We start from the raw sequence: 16,152 nt of genomic DNA on the forward strand, positions 1-16,152 counted from the left end.
AGAGGAATTCAGAAATTTTTGTTTAGTTGGCTTTTGGAGGGACCAAATTTTAAAAAAAATGAAAATGTCCAAGTAGAAATAAATGAATGGCTCATATGTTGGGAGAATGGGCATCTGAGGAATGTCTCATATTGTACTGCAAGCTAAGGCACTTTTTTCTATCTAGCAATCAATCTAACTATTTAGCTAGCTGGGGCCTGGTCCAGCAATCTGATCTTTACAAGCTGACACTTTTGTCCACCCAGAGACCCCTTGAGCTCTTCCCAGCCACAAAGGTCCATCTATATGCATGTGATTACTGAATCAGGACCCAATTTTTTATACAGTGCCTATCCTTGTAGTATCTGAATGCATTTTTGAGAAGGCTGAATTGAATTTAAGCTTTATGGATTTGACTGCACTACTTTAGCAGAAGACTTACCTACATGTGACAAAGAATACCATTTTTCAGTCACTCTGGTGACTTTCAGGCATTGTATTGTCAAATGGGAAACAATGATTTATAATTGGCCTCAGCAGTGCTAAGATTAAGGCCATACACCTAAACTACAGTGCGCATCATTAAAAACTCAACTATCACTTTCCAAGTTGCAATAATAGTATCATCTACTCTTAGAATATGTCGTGGCACTAAGGAGTGACAAATGAGTTTTAATTGTGCCCACTGTATCTAGGAAGTGACAGAGCTCTACATAACCAGGGTCCCCAGGCATACACTCCTTTAGCAACACATGGAATGTCACTAATAGCACTGCATCACTAGCAGAACTGCCACAGAATAGCTTGGCTATCACAGGCATGGAGTGAGCCAGGTGGGATTTTTTTGCATAGGTCCCCACAAAAGCTAGGATCAACCTCGAAATAAGAAAATTCCACAGAGGTGATATGGGGAGAGATGCTGGGCTCAGCCATGTTCACAGGATTCTTTGGCACCCAGAATAAGTAATCAGTGGGGTAGGATCATTACCTCTCTCTTCCTATTAGCTAGTGGCAACATCAATATCTAATTAGGTAAATGTATAAGATCAATCGTTATAACAGTAATATTAATAATAATAATAATAATTAATATATTAATTTTTTGTTTTAATTATCATTTTAGGTGAGAAACCATATGAGTGTCCAAACTGCAAGAAACGTTTCTCCCATTCTGGCTCCTACAGTTCGCACATCAGCAGCAAGAAATGTATTGGCTTAATCTCTGTAAATGGCAGAATGAGAAACAATATCAAGACGGGTTCTTCTCCTAATTCTGTATCTTCCTCTCCTACTAATTCAGCCATTACACAGCTGAGAAACAAGCTGGAGAACGGCAAACCACTTAGTATGTCTGAGCAAACAGGCTTACTGAAAATTAAAACAGAACCACTAGATTTCAATGAATACAAGGTTCTTATGGCCACACATGGGTTTAGTGGAGCTAGTCCTTTTATGAATGGTGGACTTGGAGCAACCAGCCCATTAGGAGTTCATACTTCTGCTCAAAGTCCAATGCAGCACTTAAGTGTAGGGATGGAAGCACCACTACTTGGGTTTCCTGCAATAGGCAGTAATTTAAGTGAGGTGCAGAAGGTCCTACAGATTGTGGACAACACGGTTTCCAGGCAGAAAATGGACTGCAAGGCTGAAGAGATTTCAAAGCTGAAGGGTTATCACATTAAGGATCCATGCCCTCAAACAGAGGAACAAGGAGTTACTTCCCCTAATATTCCACCAGTGGGTCTTCCAGTAGTGAGTCATAATGGTGCCACTAAAAGTATTATTGACTATACATTAGAAAAAGTCAATGAAGCCAAAGCTTGTCTCCAGAGCTTGACCACAGACTCAAGGAGGCAGCTCAGTAATATTAAAAAAGAGAAGCTGCGTACCCTAATAGATCTAGTAACTGAAGATAAGATGATAGAGAACCACAATATATCCACTCCATTTTCATGCCAGTTCTGTAAAGAAAGCTTTCCTGGTCCCATTCCCCTGCATCAGCATGAGCGTTACCTGTGTAAGATGAATGAAGAAATCAAGGCAGTCCTTCAACCTCATGAAAACATGGTTCCCAACAAACCTGGAGTGTTTGTTGATAAGCAAGCCCTCCTGTTGTCATCAGTACTTTCTGAGAAAGGAATGACTAGCCACATCAATTCATACAAGGACCATATGTCTGTACTTAAAGCATACTATGCTATGAATATGGAACCCAACTCTGATGAACTACTGAAAATTTCCATTGCTGTTGGCCTTCCTCAGGAATTTGTGAAGGAATGGTTTGAACAAAGAAAATTCTACCAGTATTCAAGTTCCAGGTCACCATCACTGGAAAGGACCAGTGCCAAGGCGGTGCTGGCTGCCACTAACACTCCCACTAAAGACTCTTTGTCAGCCAGATCTCCAATAAAGCCTGTGGACTCTATAACTTCACCATCTATAGCTGAACTCCACAACAGTATTACTAATTGTGATACTCCTCTCAGGCTAACAAAACCTACACATTTTACCAATATTAAACCAGTTGATAAATTGGACCACTCCAGGAGCAATACTCCTTCTCCTTTAAATCTTTCTTCCACATCTTCTAAAAACTCCCATAGCAGTTCTTACACTCCAAACAGTTTCTCCTCTGAGGAGCTTCAGGCTGAGCCTTTGGACTTGTCTTTACCAAAACAAATGAAGGAACCCAAAAGTGTTATAGCCACAAAGAACAAAACAAAATCTAGTAGCATAAATTTAGACCACAACAGTGTTTCTTCATCATCTGAAAATTCAGATGAGCCGCTGAACTTGACTTTTATCAAGAAGGAGTTTTCCAATTCAAATAATCTGGATAAAAGCACTAACCCAGTGTTTGGTTTGAACCCATTTAGTGCCAAACCTTTATACACAACACTCCCACCACAAAGCGCATTTCCTCCGGCCACTTTTATGCCACCAGTCCAGACCAGTATTCCTGGGCTGCGACCATACCCAGGACTAGATCAAATGAGCTTCCTACCACATATGGCCTATACTTATCCAACTGGAGCAGCTACTTTTGCTGATATGCAGCAGAGGAGAAAGTTCCAGCGGAAACAAGGATTTCAGGTACATGGTCATAATTGGTTTGTTTTGAAATGCCATATTTCAGTATCCCTTGTCATGTCCTTTTATGTGAAAAAAATAGTCCCCAAAGTTAAATGAAACCTCTCCAACAGACATAGCAGAATTTTAGCTTGAACTTGAAAAGTATGATGGGAACATTTATTCAACACAGAAGAAATATGAACACATTTCATGTTTAGCTTTTAATTTCATTAGGGTTATATTTGTCCACGAGAATTTTATATACCTGTCAATGGCCCAGGGAATTCCCATTGGCAGAAAACACTGCCCTGTACCTCCATAATGGTTCTGCACCACGAAAAGTCCTGTAGGCTCCCTAGCACCATGGCTTCATTGGAACTGCTCTGCCTGGAACTTCCCCCAGCTCATGGCTGCCTCCAAGACCCACAGGAGGACTCCATATTTTCTTAACTAGCTAGAGAAGGGACAATGTGTATCCCTACCCTTGGCCCTGCCTCAGGCCAACCTACACCTCCCCTCAGCACATCCAGTTCCCATTACTTATCCCTACATTGACTTACCACACAGAGGCTTGCAGGAGGGTCAGAAATGGAAAGGAATGGTCTGTGGAAGCGGCATCTGAGCCCACCCATTTCCACGTAAAGTCCCCTCCATGTTTCTATCTAAGGGGCATGATTTGTTAGTTCCTGGGTATGATCCTATATTCCTTTCTCAGGTAAACTCTCATATAAGTCAATGAGTAAAGGCAGGGGCGGCTCTAGCCATTTCACCACCCCAAGCACGGCGGCACGCCGTGGGGGGCGCTCTGCCGGTCACTGGTGCCTGCGGATGCTCCACTGAAGCCGCAGGACCAGCGGACCCTCCGCGGGCACGCCTGTGGGAGGTCCACCGGAGCTGCCTGCCGCCCTCCCAGCGACCAGCAGAGCGCCCCCCTTGGTGTGCTGGGGCCTGGAGCCGCCCCTGAGTAAAGGGTATATGATCTGGTCACTTAGGTAAATATGCCGAAAGGTTGGTCTAGCGAAATCACTTTCCTCTAGAGATATTCATAGTGTGTAAGAATATACATGTGTTTATGTATTAAAATATAATGTACACAGTTTAGTTAAATGAGTTTAATTGATTATAGATGAATAAGTTTTTACATTTGTGGACATTCCCCTATGACCTATTATGCTCCATTAGTAATTTTACTAACAATGTTTTATAGTTTCAAATGTGAAAATCAGGTATGGCTTAACGTTATAGCCTGTAATCCCTCTTTGCACAATAGGAGCATAAATAGCACTGCACCTCCATAACAGCTGTTCCACTATTCCAATTTACAGTACATCTGCCCTCTTTGTAAATGTATTTAAGCCTATTTAATCTTCTCTAATATTAATTAGTGCAAACCGAGTCTAAGAAAACTGAACTGTGTGATAGCAAATGGAAATGTATGTTATCATGCAAGTTTGCACTCTCTTTGGATCAAGACAAAATAAATATCAAGAAATTTAATAATTTACTGATCCACATTCATTATTGCTTAATGCTGAAGGCTGTTTTAACATAGATAGAACATTGATAAAAAGTGTTATTAATATTCCCTATTTCAAATTACAAAATTAAATATAAAAATATAGCTTGAGGCCTTTAGTCGGGAGACATACATTTAAATGGATTGCATAATAATAACATTTTGTACCTAAATATAAAATTCAATTAAAACCTTCCTACAGATACAGAATATATCTACGGTTCAGTGTTTTGACAGAAAAGATCTTTAGTTGTTTCTTATATTTATTTCATAAAAGATATTAAAATACCTTTTATGATCTTTGAATGTAGTCTTTTACATTATCATTTCCTGCTCCCTGAAATACTCATCATAAACACTCTCTGTTTAGATAATTCATACAACTTCTTACTACACAGTGTTCAAAAGAAGACAGAGTTTTCTAATGCAGTTGAAGACCAAGAGGGACAGTGACAGAAGCAGATGTTTCTTGGTAGCAAGGTCCAGTCCTGTAAACATTTTCTACTGGGCGTAGTTATTATTATCATGAGCAGCCCATGAGCCAATGGGACTAGTCATGGTATTAAGCACTGTGCTCAGAAGTTTTAGCAGGATCAGGTCCTTGCTGAGTAGCATTTTAAGTCTTATAGAATAGCTCCCTAATTCTATATACGGTAGGAAGACAAGATGCTGCAGTAAGCCACAAAATACAGGAAGCACAGTGTTTTACATAAACAATTTGGTTACATCGCAGGGAGAATTGCTTGATGGAACACCAGACTACATGTCAGGCCTAGACGACATGACAGACTCTGACTCCTGTCTGTCCCGAAAGAAGATCAAGAAGACAGAAAGTGGCATGTATGCATGTGACTTATGTGACAAAACATTCCAGAAAAGCAGTTCCCTTCTGCGACACAAATATGAGCACACAGGTATGAATGCCTTAAATGTGTAGTTAGACTTTCATTGCATGTTGTACATTTCATAATATTTAATGAGTACACTTGTGCGACATAAGATGCAGCATATGCTGAGACTTTCAACAAAAAAGAAATAATGTGTTTTGCTTAGCTCAGATTGACTTTTTTTTCTTTACTTGTTTATTTGTTGTTTGTGCTTTTTTGTTTGGTTTGGTTTGTTGCATCTTAATATCTTTTTTGCTCACCCCAAAATACAATGTACAGACTATGAGCCCAATCCTGACAGATCTTGTCCCACTGAAAGCAACGGGAATTGAGGGCACTCAGCAGCTCACAGAATAAATCCCTATGTTAACAAATTTCAAGTAAGGCTGGCCCAGCGGCATAGTTAGAGAATGAAATTTGATATATTACAAGGCCTGAAATGAGGAGTGATATTGTTTCTTACTCAGGATCTGATCCCGCACCATTTAAATCAATAGAAAAATTCCCTTTGCCTTAATGTCAAGTGTAAAACCTGACCCTCAATGAGCTATTTAAACGGAGTAAATCCCTCTCACCGGCCTGAGGTGCCTAAAGAGAAAAGAGGTTGCATCTTACTTTTTCACTTTTTACTGCCTCCTTATACAGCAATTGTTAACTGTTTCCAAGTGCAGGTGGTTTTGACTACTGTGGAGAAGGGGTGGAGGTTAATGTAAAATGGGACCCTAAGATAAAGAAGTGTGTAAAAGCCCTACAATCCCCACTTACATTGGCCATGATAGACTATATCGCCTTGACTTGAGCCCAGGGCAGAACTGGATTAGGAAATGAAAAGCCCACACTTTAGTTCAAAATATTTTGGAAAGGGGAAAAACAGGACTTGAGCTCCAAAAAACAATACAAACAGCTAGTTTCTTGAGACAGCATAAACATGTGAGATCAGTTTTCATGTTTCAGGAAAGATGCCAATCTCCAACTGCTTAGGGTTAGGAAACTTTTACCTTGGCGCAGTGCTTCCAAAACATGAGTGAAGTCCTGCTTTAGGAAAATGAAATGAGTCACACCTTCCCATTCTTCTTCAACCACATTGTGTGTGATTAAAAACCTACACACCTCAATTAAAACGTCTTCCATGTCCCCACACCCTTGGCTAGTACTTCATGCCCCCTCCCCTCACAAACACACACACACATTTCGGGAAACCCATCTGAAGATCTTTATAATATGATACCTCCTCTCCTTTCTTACGTGCCTTGAGGAGCTGTAAAATAGTTAACAAAGTTGACATTTAAAGTATCATCATTGGCATCTGAGGTTCCACCCATTGAAATAAATGCACACCTCAGAGCTAGTGTATAGGCTCTCTGCAAACTCAGGCAGACCTCTTTGAACTGATTACACTTGCTTCACATTTTGAAGGTTTGTTTCACAGGTGTAACTGCTAGCGAAGAACTTTTCTTTAAAATGAAAGTTGAGCATTTCCTTGGGGTGGTGCACCCTCACTTTGAGAAACATTGCCTTACGGGCAAGTATTTTTATAATTGTTCATTTTGGGGTTTCTAGCATCTTCCTCTGAAGCATCTGGTGCTTATCACTGTCAGAAACTGAATACTGGAATATCATTAGTCTGATCCTGCATGCCAGTTCCTATTGCCCTAAATCAGGAGGACTCATAATAAAGACATCAAACAGTGGGGTAACATTACCCTCCCCCCTGCAGTCATGGTTCTGAGCCTACAGAGATGCCCATGGTAACCTTCTTCAAGTTGCAGGTAAAAATAAAAAGGAATTTGAAGAGACATTTTAGAAAATGCTAGTGATAGTGTTAAAACTGAGTTATAAAAAAATTACTGGCATGTTTTAAAAAACCTATTAACATTTGTCATGGAAGTTTAGCGGCTGAGGTTTGGATTGTGCTTTAGATAAATTTTATCACCTTGTGGTCATTCCGTCTTACACTTTAGTTCTAATTTTTTAGCTAAATCCCATACAGAAAAATAGGAAGGAAGTTAAAATGCACATGGGATTAGGAAAGAAAATTAAAAGCAACATTTTGGACCAGACTGGTTGGTTCATTGCTGAAAATGAGTTTCACATTGCATTATTCAGATCAAATTGTTTATTCCATACAAGAAGCTTTGAAGGCTTTACGTCCCTGCACCTTTTCTCTCCTGAATGATTTTATTGCAGCCATCTGCAAACACTATGGTTTACCACATGACTACCGTAAAGCTCTTATGTTAGAACTGGCCTTCATATATATCGGGATCTGGACATATGGTCCAGTTCCATAAAGTTGGTAGTCCATAAGGTAGACAGACATACTGTTGAAAGGCTGAAAATTTGACATTTTGAAATGCGAGCAATCACCTTGATTTGCAAAATTTACCATTTGCAAAATCAAAAATATGTTCTGGTATATAAAAAGGACTACCTACTGCCTCGAAAAACATTGTCCAGCTACAAGATGCTAACCTTCCTCTCTCTTCACTGCTCTGCTTCTCTTGGCTTTTCAACTATATGTCTATCAATTTTATGGGATTTAGCCTTATGATCCAGAACATATATATGGTGTCATATTTAATACAGTACAACTACAGTATATCAAAGCTCTAGTGGTATTTACAGAGAGGAAGGATGGTTTTGTGACAAAAGCGTAGATGCTGAAGCTACGAGATCTATGTTCTGTCCTGCTTTGCCTCAGACTTCCTCTGTGAATTTGAGCAAATTACTTAATCTCTCTGTCATCTTCTCCTTTCTGTGAAACAGGGGGAAATTATACCAGCCTACCTCTCAGGGGTGTTGTGAATCTTAATTCAAGCACACTGAAATCCTCTGATGGAATTGCTATATAAAGTGCAAAGTATTATTATGAATTTGTTTTATTTTATGGAACTTCCAAACATCATGTTGTAGAGGGGTGTGGAAGCTCTGCAGATCTCCATTAGACTGGCCTTGATAGCTCATTCACTGCCTTTGGAGGCATGAAGTAATAGGATTTTACGATAAAGATGAAGTTTACAACCACTGTGATTCAAAAGAAATCTAATATTTTGAAGTTTTTCTTCATTTGCCCCTCTTTTTAATCTAAGTGAGTTTCAAATTGTTTTGATACTTTTGGAAAAAGCTATAGTTATGAAGCTGCAATTGCATCTTTTAAGATATATGAGACATTTCAATCTGTGTTTAAGGCAAGGCACTTTGTACCACAATTAACTTCTACTTCTGGATTCTGGATCATTGTAACAGTTGGCCAAAACTTTTCAATTTCAAAAAATTTTGACCAAAAAAGGGAGTAAATATTTAATGAACATTTTTCACAAAATGTTCCTCTTTTTTGCCCATCTCTAATCTTTATCCCTTTTACTTAATTAAAAAATGTCTTTTAGGTGCAGTCAGAACGCTTCCTGACCTTCCTAGAGTAACACAAATAGAGAATATTTGATCCCTTCTGAAGTTTGCTATTGGATTCCTATTTTATTTCACTTTCCCAGATAGTCTCTTTAGAATGGTCTTGGTGCTCTTTTATTATAGCAGTTATATCCATGAGATGGCAGGACATTTTTATAAAATGTAACAGGGCTAAACCTTAATAATTACTGGTGGGCTCATTTTACCTGCTGACACATCAATCACATATATTATCTATTGATGCTGTTGTGTTTGTCTGAACCCATACTAAAAATCTGCAGGTCGTCAGGTCTCTGCTTTGTTGTTTGATCAATCAATGACATATTTCATTATTAATACCTTTCAGATTTATATGGTATAACCAGAGTTTAGCCAGTGCTAGAACAGTCAGATACAGCGGGCTGGATATTCTGATCTGACAAATTCACAGTCCAGACTGACTGTGGAGAATTACCCAGGCCAGGGGAAAATTCTGTAGGTGTAAAGTTAGGGAAGGGAGCATAACCACACTGTCTGGTGCCAATTGCCTCACCCCACATCTGGCTGAAGGAGAAAGAGAAAGTGTGTTTGGGGAGGCTTAGGTATCTCTTGGATTTCGGAATGGAAGGGGGATGGGATGGAGCTGAGCTCCATAATGCCTGATCCTCTACTGTTATAGAAGCAGCAGAAGCAGCATAGGTTAGAGTAAGCCCCAGGTGCTCCAGATTTTATCAGGGCTGAGGATCAGACAGCTAGAATCACTGTCCAGTATGTCCAAGTGCAGCTCGAATGTAGTGAAGAATTGGGGCCAGAGAGACTACAATCCATAATTTGGAGCTTCTGAGATATGTCATTGCCTTTCTGAAAAACGATTTTGGATAGACTCTGAGCTCTGTAAAATGCTGCCACCTGTAACTTAACTTGCACAAAGAAGACTCATGTTATTGCTGAATGAATTGCACTGGTTCTCTCAGGTTTATAATGTGCTACACATTTTGGGACGAGTGTATCAGAGTGCCTGTCCTAGGGCCAACTTGACTTCAAAAGTTTGTTTGACTTCAAGTGGAGCCATGTGTTCATGTTAGAATAAGAGGCTTTATAAGATCACAGTTACTTAAAAATCACCTGACACTGCTCTGTATTTAGGTTATAAATAGAAAATTATAGCAAATGCTAGGTAGCGCGGTGAGTTAATGCTTCAGTTTTTTTCACATGGGAACAGACCCTGACTCTGGTCACAAGTTAAAATTAGTCAGGTAGTTTCATTCTCATTCCCTTTTGTTTATAATATTTAACCATAACAAAATTCAGTACAATTTTCATTTTCTGCTGAGGAGAGGCCCAGAACAGAAATAGTAGCAATTTTGTATTATAAGATAGATATTATGATGGGTGAATGTGTATATGAAGAGCCACGAGACTGAATAAAGAGTTAGAAAATCTGCCTTTTAATGATAGACTTGAGGAGCTCCATCTATTTAATTTAACAAAGAGAGGGTTAAGGGTGACTTGATTACAGTCCCTAAGTCCTACATGGGGAACAAATATTTGACAAAAGTATAACATGATCCAAGGGCTGGAAGTTGAAGCTAGATAAATTCAGACTGGAAATAAAGCGTACATTTTTAACCATGAGGAACAACTTACCAAGAGTCTGGTAGATTCTCCATCACTGGCAATTTTAAATCAAGATTGGATGGTTTTCTAAAAGATCTGCTGTAGGATTTATTTTGGGGAAATTCTATGGTCTGTGTTGTACAGGAGGTCAGACTTCATGATTACAATTGTCCTTTCCAGCCTTGGAATCTATGAATCTTTTATCTGGAAATCAGCTTCCAGTACTTCCAGGTATCAATCAGGTCATAAATGCTGGAAAGAATTATCCTTTCTTTAAAAAAAAGTGGACCTGAAAAAATGTGCATGCTCTTTGTTTTGAGTGGTCCTGTGTAAAAGATGGGAATCCCAGGCAGATTTCCACAAACCAGTTGGCACAGAGATTAAAAATTTGTCTTTAGGGAGAGGGATCAGAGTTTGCATCCCAGAATTCACCATTAAGGATGAAAGAGACAGTGTCATCATGGCAGATCAGCAGGGAGGGAAGATATAGGGAGTATGATAGAAGGAGTGCTAACAGAATAGGGCTTCCAAAAAATAAAGGTCTCTGGGTAGCTAGGTACCTAGCACATGCCTTGTTCTGAGCACCAGTTTGGTTTGATTCAAGTTTAGGGGGAAAGTTAGGATTTGTTCTGGCTTCATCACAATCATTTCACTCCACCCCAATAGGAATTCTTTGGCAGAGCTGCACAAGGAAACTTGCAGTGTGCTTGCAACACAACAAAAGCTGGAAACATTTTTTTTAAATCCTACCTAGGAATCCTGAATCCTACAATTGTTGCTTTGTATTACATCATATTCTATTTTATTGCTTATATGGGCCGATGAGGGCCTTATGGCTGTACTTTTACTTTCATCCTTTTCTTTTCCACTGTATATTTTATTAAGACCTCTTTTTTTTATTTTTGTGGCTTTCATGCTGATGTTTTATTTCCAGATGATTCTGTAAACTAATTTTTGTTCTGGAGCCGAGTAGCAAATCAGGTCTCTCTGGATAGTATTCTGAATTCCCAGGTCAGGAGTTTTCCTTATTTAGAGCTTGATTCATACAAAATTAACATGCCATTGAAAGTTTATTTTCTCTCAGTTCACTCAAATACAAATTTAGAATTCCCCATTTTGTACTCAAATAATGTAAAAAATAGGTAAATTCATTGCTTGTGAATTTTTTTCTGGAGATAGGCGTCTTCTATTAAAAACAGAACAAGTGTGGCTTGGGAAATTATATATAAATTGCATTTATCTTGCACCTTTGACCCACTCACTGTACTCTGGCCTCTAATCCATGCCTACCAGGACTAACTCTAAAATCCACACACAGACACACCCACCCCAAAAAGCTGCCTTTAAAAAAGAAAACGAAAGCGCCACAAAAATGTTTCCTTCTTTCTTCTTAACTGAGAAATTTCTATTCTTCCCACATCCCCTTGAAAAAGAAAATACATTTGCAGGAGGCAAAAAATTGGTAATATTTAGTCCAGGACCAGTGACAGATTTAAGATCTGAAGTCTCATAACTTTGCAGAGCTAGAAATAGGAGCTCTATACCAATGGCTATGGGAAATCCATAGCCACACAGCACTCATTTTTAGCCCAAAAAAGTCCAGAGATACTGGAATTTTAGAGATCTTTGTGTATAGAAATGCAATTTTAGGTCATTTTTAGATGCTTTTCAAACAGATTAGTTGTAATTGTATCTCACTGTAAACTGAACACTAGTTCCTAAGGGGGCCAGTTTTTGCAGATGGCAGGATACAAAAAAAAGTCCAAATATTTGTTTTAAATCTCTCTAAAACATTTATGAACTAGTATTACTGTAAAATATGTGGCATATTGGTGCACAGTGGTATAAATGTTTTATTGGCATCCATTTACATTGATTTGCATAACTCACAAGTAGCTTCATCAGCCATGAATAATACAGATCATCTCAAATAAGTCCCAGTAAAAGTGCTTAGCATTGGGCCTAACTGTGCTCCCATTGAAGTCATGACATTATACTACAGCACTGTCAGGTATAGTACATTATCTAGATAAGAGAGAGAGAGAGAGAGAGAGACTGTACTTGCAACCTTCCTCTCCCCCTCCACCCCTCCACGTGTGTAACAAAAAATCCCTTCAATCTTATTGTATGGCCTATTAAGTCATAAGAGGGACTCTGCCCAAATTATATTTACTTGTTTTAAATGGCTGAAATGTTGAGATTTGAAAAAAAAACCTGATTCAAATGTGCAGTAATCTGATATATTTAAAAATATTTGTATTAACATTGTAACAGCTGCATTCTATGCACTGCTAAGATATGTTGTGCGGTACGTCATAAAAGAACTTTGTACCACCTGTCATATTCTACTGGATCCAAATTTCGTGTGTTTGGAAGGACTTTAATATGGATGTAAATGGTAGACAAAATAGTTCTGTATAGTCTTTCTGGTAATAAATTAATGTACAAAATAATACATTTTACCTTTTAATTTCTAAATTAATTTTTAAAATAAATATGGATTCTTTCCTGGAATTCTCTTTTGGTGCTGGTGGAACTGAGTGGAGTATTTGTTAAAGGGAGGGGATAGAATGAAACAAGAGCTACAGTGTGTTAAGAGCTACAACAGTCAAGAAAGATGTATGTGTGAGGGGCAGTTGTAGTAAACTTAAGGAGCTAGAGTAGCCGCCAGACAGTAGGGAAAGGTGGACTGGTTGGAGAGGAAATGGGAATGGCTAGAGAAGTGGCTAGGAGGGAGTTGGTGGGCACAGCTGGGAGATGGAGTAAGGATTGGGAAAGGAAGGAGTGTATAGTATGGCTCAGGTAGATTAGGGATTTCAAAGTAAAGCAGGAGCAGGAACACTTACGGAGAGGTAAAACAGCCTGTGAGATTTGGGTTGCAGGAAGGGCTGCAACGTGTTGATCAGAAAGTGAGATCAGCACTCAGCTAAAAAGACACATCAAAACCAGAGTGCGCTGAGGAAGTGATGTTCATATGTGGATTAAGTTGGGATTTGATGCCAAATCACAGTCTGCATACAGATATGATAGTGCTGAAATCTCTTAAACCAATATTGTAAGATTTCCACCATCTTGAATAAGATTTTGTTCACAACCAAACCAAAATCAGAGAATAGCCTTCTTCTGGTTTTGGATTCAGTCCAAAGCCAAAGTCAGTGGGGCATATTAGGAGCTGGAGTTTCAAATCCAAAACTCCAGTGAAACATAAAGGCATTCAGTTTCTGAGATTTTGGTTTTGATCCTTGTTTAGTCATAAATAACAAGTAAAATATTGTTGAAATACCTACTTGCCGAATAAAGGCCAAATACTCAAATATTTCATTTATATTTGGGTTGAATTTTCAATTCTGCTATATTCTACTATAAGGGAATAAAAGAAAGATAATTAAACTCTCAAAATATGTGCATGAACTGTTTAAAACCCAGAAGAAAAGAAATTTAGACTTAAGCCTGAACTCCATCCATAACTCACCCCCCAATTTCCTTCTCATTTATTCTGTTCTTTTTGTGGTTTCTCCTGTATCCTCCTTTCTGCCAGATCTCCCCAGATAGGGACCTCTCATTTCATAACATAGGATTTTAGGATTCCTAGAGCATTCATTACAACCATGCCTTATTAAACTTAAACTTCCACAGTAGAACTGAAGGGTAGCTGCAACTAGGCAATACAACATTAGCACAAACTCTGGTCATTCATTCTAAGCCTCTTGTTTAAGTAGTTTTTATGTCTGACCTTTTCTCTTCTTGTATAATGTCACTGACTACAAAATAAAAGAGAGCAGACCAAATTCATAAAAGCGCAGCTTCAGTTTTCCTGGAAGTTAAGATCCTTCAATCTTCTTAAAACATTTTTCTGCTTCCTGCTAGAGTTCCTTTGGTCTGTCAATGAGAGTATCCCATCTACCCAGACCCTTGGCTCACAACAATTTTCTTGCCTGCCATCCAGTACACATCATACATCACCACATCTCTTCAAAGGGATAATGCATGGCTATTCTGTGGTTTAAATATATTTTTATGTTCAGACTATTAGGTCTTTATAGTTTTTGCACTGCATCACTCTGTCTCTCTCTCTCTCTCTCTTCCACACAACACATGCTCTTCTAAGAGGTAACAGTTGCCTCACTTTAAGTTAGCTCATGGTCACGACTGACAAGCTGTTCAGGCTCCAGCTGTGTAGTTTATTCATGCTCTGGTCACATACTACATCACCTCAGTTTTACAAATGATACTGAAAAACTGGTATATTCAACTAGTAAGACAGCTTCTAGTTATCTACATGTATACACACATGTATACACACATACAGCATGTCTTTTAGGCACTGAATAACAATATTAAATATATATAATTACTAATTGATGTTTTGTATATTTTTACAGTTGCACAGTTGAACAACACTAAGCTAATAATTTGACATTTAGAAAATGAAAACCAGGCTGAATATACTGTTTGATTTTATTTCAGTATTCTGAAATCTAAGTTGTTTGGTGGTAGGTCTTTACCCAGTGTATGCACCATATGTTGTGTCTGTATGTCTTCCTCTTGCATCATGCTTTTCTGAATTTTGTCCCATGGCATCATGCTGACAAGTATTTCTTGTCAGCTCTATTTTGGAATGAAGCTTTAAGCATGGCAGCTATGGAAGGTGTTGAAGGCATTCCAGTACTATTTGTGGCCTGGAATCAACCAGATGTGTTTAGGCTTGGCACTGGTTTTGAGTTTCAAACATTGGTTAGAAACTGCCTGAAATGCCAAAAGAAATACTGTATTCTGCAGCTGAAGAGTACTTTAGCATTCAATGAGTAGCTGACATCTCATGGAAAACTTTTGAAAAAAACTCTACTTACACTTCTGCTTATATTACTTTTTTTTCTATTTGTTCCTATAATACAAACCCTCCAGTCCTTGAAGTCAATAGGAGTTTTTCCTGAGTAGGCCTTGAGGCTTTGGGCTCTTCAAATTGTAATTATCTTTGTTATCACAGTTGGTTGCTATGTATGTGATCATTATGAATCCTGCTCCCTTTGTCCATGGCAAAATTCTCCTTGACTTCAAGAGCACTAAGTCATATGTCACAAACCTTTCTGTTACTGTTGCTATTACTATTCTCAATTTATATTATGTACTGTGTCCAGAGTGTTTGGTGCTGTACAAATATAGGGGAAGGAATATTCAATTTAAATCCAACACAGGCATTTCAATTCAGGCATATAGCTTACTTAAGTGGAAGGTACAGTACAATGTCAAAGTTGTGCAGATGTTTTGTTTTATTTCGGGGATGGAATAAGAAGCAGTATTTGTTTCTCTATAGTTTGTTAGATCCTGTTGCATACTCCCGTCCTGAAGTCAAAATCATGTGTTTGTGACATAACAATCAATTTCGTAGCAACTAACTGTGATGTCACAAAGTATGACGATGACTTCCCATTAAGCATAAGCAGCATGCATAAATACAACATTGAGAAAGAAATGTCTTCTTTACATACTAATATCCTTAATAATAAAGAAGAAGGGAAAATAAATACAGAATGTATGTGATAGAGTCAGCAGAATTATTTATAAATGGGATATTTTTCAAACATTTTCATGGATGTCAGCTGCTCTCTAAAGCTGCCAGTTTTCCATTGATGTTCTGTGAGTCATTTTCTTTATTATCCTTAGCTGTTTGAGCAAAATTACTACAATCAAAAA

At 38.4% G+C, this 16,152-nt stretch overlaps 1 protein-coding gene across 7 annotated transcripts in view; it reads left to right on the top strand.

The window, feature by feature from the left end:
- The window catches only part of ZEB2 (zinc finger E-box binding homeobox 2), a 125,918-nt gene that overhangs the window by 108,107 nt on the left and 1,659 nt on the right, over positions 1-16,152 (top strand). For all 7 annotated transcript variants that reach the window (XM_039493523.1, XM_039493528.1, XM_039493527.1 and 4 more), the window contains 2 exons: positions 1,103-3,072; positions 5,301-5,481. In XM_039493523.1, coding sequence (XP_039349457.1) covers positions 1,103-3,072; positions 5,301-5,481 — 2,151 coding nt within the window. The remainder of the gene's footprint in view (positions 1-1,102; positions 3,073-5,300; positions 5,482-16,152) is intronic.

The sequence above is a fragment of the Mauremys reevesii genome, linkage group 11, assembly GCF_016161935.1.
Source record: "Mauremys reevesii isolate NIE-2019 linkage group 11, ASM1616193v1, whole genome shotgun sequence".
Classification (NCBI taxonomy): Eukaryota; Metazoa; Chordata; order Testudines; family Geoemydidae; genus Mauremys; species Mauremys reevesii.